This window comes from Diorhabda carinulata, chromosome Y (genome assembly GCF_026250575.1).
Source record: "Diorhabda carinulata isolate Delta chromosome Y, icDioCari1.1, whole genome shotgun sequence".
Classification (NCBI taxonomy): domain Eukaryota; kingdom Metazoa; phylum Arthropoda; class Insecta; order Coleoptera; family Chrysomelidae; genus Diorhabda; species Diorhabda carinulata.
In genome coordinates this window covers 11,100,024-11,110,694 of record NC_079473.1, presented here as the reverse complement: position 1 = coordinate 11,110,694, position 10,671 = coordinate 11,100,024, and the positions used below count along the sequence as shown (strand labels likewise).

Genomic DNA, 10,671 nt, shown 5'->3' with positions numbered 1-10,671 from the left:
TTGCGTATCGTAAAAAGAATAGAAAAGAAAAACAGCAGTGAGCGAAGAATTACTTAAACTAAAAAAATTTGGTTGTTGTAATATACTTGTATTTTTTAAAATTAATATTCATCATAATAGAAGAGTGATAGTAAATTGACGAAAGTTCGACTGGGAAAATGTGAGAACCAACCTGGAAAATACTTGATTTTCAATTTTTACTGAACACCCTATTTCAAGAAAAGTTGTGGATTTAACGGATAAAAGTGTGGACAACTGTTAACTCGTTTTTCCTGAATTCTCTGTATCTGAGTTGAGAAGCTTTGTGCATATCCATGTACTCTGCTTGGAATTGAAGGTAAGGTTATTCCAAGTTTCTCAGACAGAACTAAGACATCGAATGAGAACTCTTACGACAGAATAGAGTGCAGGAAAGCACAAACATTACTTCCTCTACCTTCCGTTGAACTATCAAGAGCTTCTAGAAGAGCGGGGAGTGCAGGAAGTTGTTTCATTAAGGTCAAAACGGCTTCAATCGGAGATATGGAAAGTTGCTGTATACTGCAAGAGGTTACATCTTGGAAATTCTGGTTTGGACTTTCTTAATTATTCCATTCATTTTCATCTGCCATTATTGTGAAAAACTCTATATTCTTTTCGATTCGATTTACTTCAGCGTGAATTCTGAAGCTAGATATACTGTTAAATTTCCTTGGTCGAAACAACTCCCAGTTGCATCTATAATTTCATCTTCTATATGATACGTTTTGGACACAACATGAAACCATCATTTAATAATTGGAATAAGCTTAATTGTGGTACAATCTACGAATCGGTTTTTGTTGGCAAAAACCTTGAGGCAGCCTATGGATATTTAGCGTCAGTATGTGAAGTAACTTTTCTTAATTTCAAAACTTTCCCATTTTCTGAACAATTCTCGTATTCAATAACAAACAGAAACATCATCTAAATAGTTTTAGTTTGAAAATAACTAGGTATAAGACATCAATCAATCCAAAATATAAGTCGAATTCACTTTATTTACAATCCAAATTACAAATATAATGATATGAATGTTCACTATCTATGGAAATTTAAATACCCGGATTTGATCGACGGTTATTGAACAAAGTCATGGAACATTCTAATCCCGGAGCTTTTGGCGAACATTATCTAATCCAATTGTATTTCGAACTAGAGTTTCCATATATAATCCAATTGTTTTATCCTAATTTCACAAAATCTGGTTGCAATTGTGAAGAATCAGCGATCAATGTCCAATTTGGCGGAGAATCAATTGAACTACTCATATTATTGGTTGTTATACTAATAGATGGAGTATTGTCAATATTCTTAGTAGTTCTAGAATCACTAATTTCATTTATTATTTATTCTGCTACTTTTTAATTTTTTTCTGTATCTTTATATTCTGCTTGATTGCGATTGGTTTTTTCTATCAGATCACCAGATGCAACATTTTCCTACAGACAAATTTAGAAATTACTATATTTAAAATTGGTATTTTCATCTTACCTCTTCATTTGCAAAGTTATCCTCAAAACCACTTGATGAAGGACTGGCTTTTCCACTACATTCACTTCGTGATTGCTCTTCTTCTAATAGACTTTCCGTTGTTAAATTGATCATTAGAGCTGTACGCAATAGCCGAACTTTATAAAATAAAGTGTTACGACAAACCTGCTAATTTAAAGAAGACTACACTGTTCATATTCCTTTTATTATTCGAAGTCCAGATGATAATTTTGTTTTTTCTTTTGCTGTAAAAACGAGATATTTTTTATATAGCATATTTGTCTTCTAAGTAGAAAGGTAGAGGATTAAGTTTTAATAAACGAAAGACAAAGAATTATTTTCTTCTATTTTTTTTTCAAAATTTATATATTTTGCTTAGAATAAATCTTTTATTTTAATCATGACAACGTTAAGTTCTGTAGGTAGAATTGGTCACAACATTACGCATGCAAAACGCAAAATTATAAAAGTTTTACATTTGTTTTTCTTATGACGGCGAACCGAGGAGAACTCGTTAGGCTCTACGTGGTTTTTGAGGGAGGAAGTGAAGAAATTAATAGAAATCTTGGGGGATTGTAATGAACTAGTTGGATGAAGTGGACTGTCGAGTTTGTCGTTCACTACAGCACCCAAGTAGATGTGTTGTTTTCTTCGACGAGGTTGCGGAATGAAGGACCAGTCGTAATTTTAAGTAACGTTTAATAAAAACACTTAAATACGACAATATTACACGTAAATCGATGTACAAAATAAGCAACAAGATAAATCAACAAGAATGTCCACAGTGATATATAGTTGATTACAAAAGATAGCGAAGTTTATATGTATATTTCTCCGGGTATACTTGAACGAAGTAACAGAAAATTGCACGTTTTATGTTGCGTCGTAACGCGAGAGATATTTTGATTATTCAGGTAAATCGTAATTTTGCCCGTTTGTAAGGTTAAGATTTTTTATGATTTGATAAGTGAGAGAGAATCGTTAAGTTGATTTAGATATAGTTCGTTAGTTTTAACGCGCACTGTATGTTTAGTTTCTGTTTACTGTGGATTCTTTTTTCTCACTGTTCTGTACTGTGTTACTTTCTGCTCTCTTACTGTCTCTTGCATGAATGTTAAATTTTATTTATATGGGCTAAAATGGGGGTTAAAAATATCCCAATATCGTGGTAATATTTTGTGTTAATTGCCGTGAAGCAATAAAAAGAATCTATATTTTTCAAGCAGATTTTTTGAAATTTCTCTTTTGTTTGTATAAGGGTTGACCAGATGAACTTGGAATAGTTTGTAAAAGTATAATGAAGGTTTTCAAAAGTTTTCAATAGTAATTGCTTTTGTGTTTATTTGAGAGAAAGTTATTAGTGACACTTTAGAAATTTAACGATTGGTCTCTTGCGGAGAGAGAGTTATTTATTAGGGGTTTAAAGGTACAAAGGACATTCGACATTTGTCATTGTCTGAAAATTCATAAAATTGTGAAAGTCTTAACGATTATGGTATTTACCATATGTTGAATCGCAACATTCTCCCGCCGGAAATGAAGTCTCTGCTTCATTTAAGAAAGAAAGCGCGATAGCGGGAAAGAATAGGACAAGAAAGTTAGAAAGTTTTTTAATTATAGATAAGGGTAAAATTGAACTAAAGTTATTTTAACCTAGACATAAATTACAACTAACAAAGTCGCAACTGCTAATTGAGGTTGATTAGCAAGTTGCTGATGATTAACATGTTTCCATGGTTACTTATGACCCTCGCAAGACACGGTGTCTTATTTGGGGAGTGGGCACAGTTTAGTTATAGCTCTAGTAGTTTCGCCTGTTTTAGTTTTTAGGCGTACGACCCTGACTTTTCCGTCAGGTCCGCTTATGGCCTCAATGACTCTTGCCATAGGCCAATAGAGAGGTGGAACGTTTTCTTCCTTCAAAAGGACGAGATCATTTGTTTGTAGATTCTCATAAGTTTTAAGCCATTTTGGTCTATTCTGCAGTCTATTCAAATAGTCCACAGACCACCTTTTCCAAAACAGTTGCTGAGTTTTCGCACATTGCTGCCAAAATTTAAGTCTGTTTTCTGGTGCATGTGTTAAATCTTTCTCTGGGTAGGCTGTTAGACTTGATCCGATCAAGAAATGACCAGGAGTTAGATATTGAAAATCTGAGGGATCGTTGGATAAGGCACTCAGAGGCCGTGAGTTTAATATTGCTTCGATTTGACTAAGAATAGTTGAGAATTGTTCGAATGTTAGTTTTGTTAAGCCGATGAGTCTTGCGATGTGATACTTGGCGCTTTTAATAGCAGCCTCCCAAATTCCTCCCCAATGTGGAGATTTTGGTGGAATAAATTTCCATTGTGTCTCGTTTTGCGTCAGATAATTTTGTATAGCATCGCTGAATTCGTTCTTCTGAAAGTGTTTATAAAGTTCTCTCAACTGATTTCTAGCTCCAAGAAAGTTTGTTGCGTTGTCTGAGTATATGACAGTGGGGTTGCCCCGTCTTGCTCCGAAGCGTTTTAAAGCGGCTATAAATGCGTCCGTAGTGAGGTTGGATACTAGTTCAATATGCACGGCTTTGGTCGCCATGCATACGAAAATTGCTATGTAACATTTTGTTACGGGAGCTTTGCGTAAGGTAGAGGATTTTATGAAGAAAGGGCCTCCAAAATCGACACCAACCTTTTGAAAAGGACGCGAGCATGTGACTCTATCTTTCGGAAGGTCGGCCATTATCTGTCGAGCTGTCTGCGCATTCAAGCGGTAGCAAACCTTGCAGTCTCTAATTATTTGTTTGATTTGCCTTGAACCATTAAGAGGCCAGTAGCGCAATCGCACATTAGATAAGACGTTTTGTCCGCCAGCATGCCCTAAACGAACGTGCTGTTGTTTGAGGATAAGGGAAGTTATATGATTTTTTGAAGGTAATAAGATAGGGTGTTTTTGGTCAAAGGATATTTCAGCGTTTTCCAGTCTACCTCCGACACGGAGATAGCCGGATGTATCTAGAAATGGTTTTAAGGATATAAGTTGTTTATTTGATAAGTTTTTATTCTTTGAAAGTTCCGCTATTTCTGTTGAAAAGGACTGATTTTGAACTTGTTTGATAATGAAGTTTAATGATGAATTTAGTTCCCTGACTGACAGAGGTCCTTTGAATTGACTTTCTTTGTTTCTCGAATTGTGTGTAAATCGTAGGACGTACGCCACTGTGCGATGTAATTTGGAAAATGAAGAAAAGCGTGAAAAGGTGTTTTGCCAAAAGTTACATTGTTCGGAAATGGTTGTCAGGGATACCTTTCTTTCCTCAGGTACGTTGACGAGATTCTTATTAATCTCGTATTGGGGGAAACCTGAACTGAACTCATTGAGGTATTTGGGTCCATTAAACCACATGGAGTAGATTTCAGGTGTGAATTTTCCACGCGACAGCAGGTCAGCGGGATTATCGCTTGATCCTACGTGCCGCCATTGGAAATTTGTTGTTAGCGCTTGTATTTTCGCTACTCTGTTTGATACGAATGTCGACCATCGACTTGGGTGGCTTTTGCACCAACACAGTGCAATTTGAGAGTCCGTCCATAAGTTAACTGAGTTTATGTGGACTTTAGGTTCCAAAATGTTTTTGACTCCTTGAGTCAGGTTCGCGGATAATAGCATTGCACAGAGTTCAAGTCTGGGAATTGTGATAGTTTTCAAAGGTGCGACGCGTGATTTTGCTGATATCAGTACACATGAAACTGTTTTATCAGTGTAGATAGTTCTAATGTAGACACATGCGCCGTACGCTTCAGTACTCGCATCTGAAAAGGAGTGAAGTTCGATTTTGCTTATTTCTTTGTTATTGAAGATAAGACGAGGAATTTTTAAGTCCTTGATTTGGCAGATGGTGCTTAGAAGTTCTTGCCATTTCCTATTTATTTCTTTGTCGGTGATCTTATCATCCCAGTTGCACTTTAATTTCCAGATTTTTTGCATTAGCATTTTTCCCTTAACGATAGCGGGGTTTACAAACCCCAGAGGATCGTAGCACTGTGAAATGTGTGATAAGATATTTCTCTTGGTGATATTGTCCTCACTGACGAGTTCAGTGGGTACCGATATTTGGAACTCATCACTTATGGGATTCCATTTTACGCCTAAGACTTTAGACGGAGATTGATCTAAATTTATGTCAAATTCAGTTATTCGAGTCTGCGATATCTTTTTTAGAAAGGTTTGAGAGTTAGATCCCCACTTGTGCAAGTGGAAACCAGCTGGTTCAAGCATTGATTTAAGTTCCAAATAGAGTTTTTCAAGGGATTCGGTTGAATCACACCCTGTTAAAATGTCGTCTACATACGTCTGCGTAAGAACAGCGTCGGAGGCTAGAGGGAGATGTTTATTGGTACTTGCAATCTCATTCAGAACTCTCGTTGAGAGGAATGGACTACAATTCATACCGTAAGTTATTGTTTGTAATTCAATGCATTTTAATGGTTCTTTTGCTGAGTCTCTCCACAAAATATTTTGGAGGAATAGGTCTTTGGGATTTATTCGAATTTGTCTGAACATTTTCTCCAAATCAACTATCAACGCGTATTTGAAGGTTCTGAACCTACACAATATGTCGTATAGGTTGGGTTGAGTTTGATAACCTTTGAGACAAATGTCGTTTAATGAATAACCAGAGTTGGTTTTACAAGAAGCATCAAATACGACTCGCAGCTTAGTCGTAACTCGGTCTTGTCGATAAACTGGCAAGTGAGGGATAAAATATTTGTTTTCGCAACGTGAATTTTGCGACGATAGTGGTACATATTTCGCATGTCCTAGAGATAAGTATTCATGAATAAATTTCTTATATTCCGAATAGAGGTCGGGATTTTGTTGTAAGCGTTTTTCTAAAGAGAAAAATCTCTTTTCGGCAACTGCGAGGGAGTCACCTAACTTTTTGTGTTCTGTGACGGACTTTAACGGAATATCCACTTGGAAATGTCCGTTCGGGAGAATTTTAGTTGTGGTTTTGAAGATGAATTCTGTCAGTTCATCTTCGGTTGATAGAGATTTTAGGTTTGGGAGTTCTTCGATCTCCCAGAATTTGCAGAGAGTGTTTTGTAATTCAGTGTCCGGGTTAGGGTCTTCGGTTTCACTGGCTACATGATGCGAGATAGCGTGTGGGTTTTTTGATTCTTGTTGGGAGTTCAGTCTTCCCGAGATAACGTAACCCAAATGGGTATTAAAGAGAGTAGGTAGGCCGTCACCTAGTTTGATGAGACCATAAGTTAACAATTCATAATAAACATCTGCTCCTATTAACAGATCTATTTTACCGGGTGTGGCAAAGGTCTTGTCAGCTAATTTGTTCACTATCCGCGAAGGAATTGTTATGTGATCTACATTCACTTTCACTTGCGGAATAGTCGTGGTAATTTTTTCGAGTACAGCACAAGAGATTTCGAAGTTCTTTGAGGGGTCAACATTTGAGTGTAGCACTATGTCCAACATTTCGTTAGACAAAGTACTAGTTTCAGATATACCTGAAATGTTTAAGATTTTCTTATACGGGGTGTAGTTGAGTTTTTGTACAAGTTCTTTGCTGATAAAGGAATTCTGACTTCCATTATCCAGAAGAATTCTTACCTTAACAGGTTGATTCTGTCGATTATAAATTGTTGCTTGTGCAGTTGCTAACAACACTAAGTTGTTTTTTATCGAGAGAGCTGATAGGCTAGACGAATTTGGACGCGCTTGATTTTCTTGGATGCTTTGAGATGTGGACGGCCTGTCCTGAATTTGAATAGGACTTTCCAAATTAAAAGTTTGAGGGTTTTGTTGGAAATTCGAATTTAGCGACCGAGAATTGTCTGAGTTACTATGTGGATTGAAATTGTTATTGCACGAATGCCTTTGTTCTACATTGCGTGAGTTTTGAAAATGTAAAAGAGAATGATGTCTTTTATGACAATGGGAGCATGACTTCTGTGACAGACAGGTTTCAGCACTGTGTCTAGTGCCTAAGCAGTTTACACACAATGTTTTGGTTTTGGCAAATTCATTACGCTTAGTAATGGGCAACGATAGGAATGTTTCACAGGTATAAATTTTATGTGCAGTGTCTGAACACATAACGCATCCGTTCATGTTTTGATTTTGTTTAATCGAATTATTCTTAAGATGAGATGATTGATTGTTTGAGTTTTTATTGAACTTTGGTTGTGATTGCGAATGAAACGCTACTTTACTTTGTGACCTCTTGTGCGAAACTGAGTTTTGCGAAGTTTGCGATTGGCTAGTTTTACCAGTGGCATTGTCGAGTATTTCAATTTCCTCTTTAAGAAATTGTAAAAATTCATCTACTGTTGGTAAGGTATCCCTGTTCCTGCATTTTTCAAACTCTTTTTTGAAACCATAATCTAATTTTTGTTGATAAAGATAAGTTATTAATGCCTCTAATAAAACTTTGTGATCAAGCTCAAGATTCTGTAGGAGTGTCCAGTTACGCCTACAGATAGTAGCAAATTTTGAAAGTTCGGTAGGATTGTGCTTACTTAACTGCGGTATGTTCAATAATTCGGAGAAATATACATGTACAATTTTTGTTTTGTTTTCATAAGTTTCTCTTAACAAGTTTATAGCTACTTGCAAGTTTCTATCGTTCACTTGTAAAACGTCTACAATATGTAGTGCATCACTTTCTAAATAGCTTTTTAAATAATATAATTTCTCAGCATCTGATTTTAGTTGCGGATTTTCGAGAACACTAGTTTTGAACAAGTTGTAAAAACTTTCCCATTCAGTGTGATTTCCTGAAAACTTTTTTATTTTTATTTCAGGTAATCTAGTACCTGAGTTGTGGTTTGAATCTAATCTGTTTTCCCTAACTGACTCATTACAACTACTTTCAGATATAGTTAATTTTTTGATTGCTCTAGCTAATTGACTCCTAGTTTTACGATAATAAATTTCTACTTTGTTCCTATCTTCTTGATCTGGAATTTCTTTTTCATTTTTTTTGGGTGTATAACTTTCTATTTTATTTTGTGTGATTTTATACTGTTCAAAGTTTTTGATAATTTCCTCTTGTAGAATTTCCAGATCAAAGACATCTAAACTATTTAATTCTGATTCTAATTGTTCAGTTATTCTGGTGATTTCACCTTTAATAGATTCACGTTCGCTGATTAAATGTTTTAAATCCATTGTTGTTTGTTTATTTTAAGTTTAAGAGCGAAAAAGTTAATGATATTTTTATCGGATATAATCAGATGCTGGGAATGCTTTATATATTATATAAATCAGTGTTTTTACAATTAAATATATAGATATAAAATTGAATAATATTGCAAGCAATTTTTCAACAGAGTTTAAAGATAAATGTCTTTTTCTTAAGTTTTCTTGAGCGAAATGTTGATGAGTAATAAATTGGAATAAACTGACCTTTTCCAATCCAGCGATGAGAGATACCTGCGGTTTCTTGCCTACAGGTGTGAGTTTATAGATGATTCGATCGGTTGTATGTTTCTGATGGCAAACTCGATGACTTGTTCTTTTCACTTTCTTGCACTTTGCTTAGCGAGAGAGTTCACTTTGATTTACGTGTATGAGATTTTGTTTAGTTTAGAGTTGCACTGGTTTAGATCCGGCTCGAAGGACCAATCTTGGGGGATTGTAATGAACTAGTTGGATGAAGTGGACTGTCGAGTTTGTCGTTCACTACAGCACCCAAGTAGATGTGTTGTTTTCTTCGACGAGGTTGCGGAATGAAGGACCAGTCGTAATTTTAAGTAACGTTTAATAAAAACACTTAAATACGACAATATTACACGTAAATCGATGTACAAAATAAGCAACAAGATAAATCAACAAGAATGTCCACAGTGATATATAGTTGATTACAAAAGATAGCGAAGTTTATATGTATATTTCTCCGGGTATACTTGAACGAAGTAACAGAAAATTGCACGTTTTATGTTGCGTCGTAACGCGAGAGATATTTTGATTATTCAGGTAAATCGTAATTTTGCCCGTTTGTAAGGTTAAGATTTTTTATGATTTGATAAGTGAGAGAGAATCGTTAAGTTGATTTAGATATAGTTCGTTAGTTTTAACGCGCACTGTATGTTTAGTTTCTGTTTACTGTGGATTCTTTTTTCTCACTGTTCTGTACTGTGTTACTTTCTGCTCTCTTACTGTCTCTTGCATGAATGTTAAATTTTATTTATATGGGCTAAAATGGGGGTTAAAAATATCCCAATATCGTGGTAATATTTTGTGTTAATTGCCGTGAAGCAATAAAAAGAATCTATATTTTTCAAGCAGATTTTTTGAAATTTCTCTTTTGTTTGTATAAGGGTTGACCAGATGAACTTGGAATAGTTTGTAAAAGTATAATGAAGGTTTTCAAAAGTTTTCAATAGTAATTGCTTTTGTGTTTATTTGAGAGAAAGTTATTAGTGACACTTTAGAAATTTAACGATTGGTCTCTTGCGGAGAGAGAGTTATTTATTAGGGGTTTAAAGGTACAAAGGACATTCGACATTTGTCATTGTCTGAAAATTCATAAAATTGTGAAAGTCTTAACGATTATGGTATTTACCATATGTTGAATCGCAACAAGAAAACTACAAACCACTCAAAGTGAAGACAACGAATATAGTGGTGAAAATTGTACTGAAAAGCGAAGAACCGATTTATGAGCGACCAAGAAGACTATCGGCACCCGAAAAAGAAGAAGTAGATAGACAGATAGAGGAATGGTTAAAAGATGGAATAATCAAACCGAGTTGTTCGGATTTCGCTAGTCCTATTGTACTAGTGAGAAAAAAGGATGGCCGAACCAGAATTTGTTGCGATTATCGGAAATTAAATAAAAATATAATACGCGATAGATTTCCACTTCCCCTTATTGATGATCTCCTAAACAGCTCACTGAGAGCAAGGATATTCAGCACCCTTGAATTGAAAAATGGATTTTTTCATGTACCTGTTGAAGCAAGCAGCACAAAATATACTTCTTTTGTAACGCCGATTGGTCAGTACGAGTTTATGAAATGTCCATTTGGAATGTGTAGTAGTACAGCAGTTTTCCAACGATTCATCGCTCGTGTCTTCAGGGAGTTGACTGCTAGAATGTACGTTATATACTATAGTAGGGGAGCCCAAACGGGGATTTCGGGATTTACTAAAGCG

At 35.5% G+C, this 10,671-nt stretch overlaps 1 protein-coding gene across 1 annotated transcript; it reads right to left on the bottom strand.

The window, feature by feature from the left end:
- Positions 1-3,279: 3,279 nt before the first annotated feature.
- On the bottom strand, positions 3,280-8,682 carry LOC130902929 (uncharacterized). The gene is made up of 2 exons (XM_057815216.1): positions 8,537-8,682; positions 3,280-8,425 (listed from the first exon to the last, which is right to left on the bottom strand). Exons 1-2 carry the CDS (start codon positions 8,680-8,682, stop codon positions 3,280-3,282), a joined length of 5,292 nt encoding a protein of 1,763 aa, XP_057671199.1.
- Between the last annotated feature and the right edge of the window lie 1,989 nt (positions 8,683-10,671).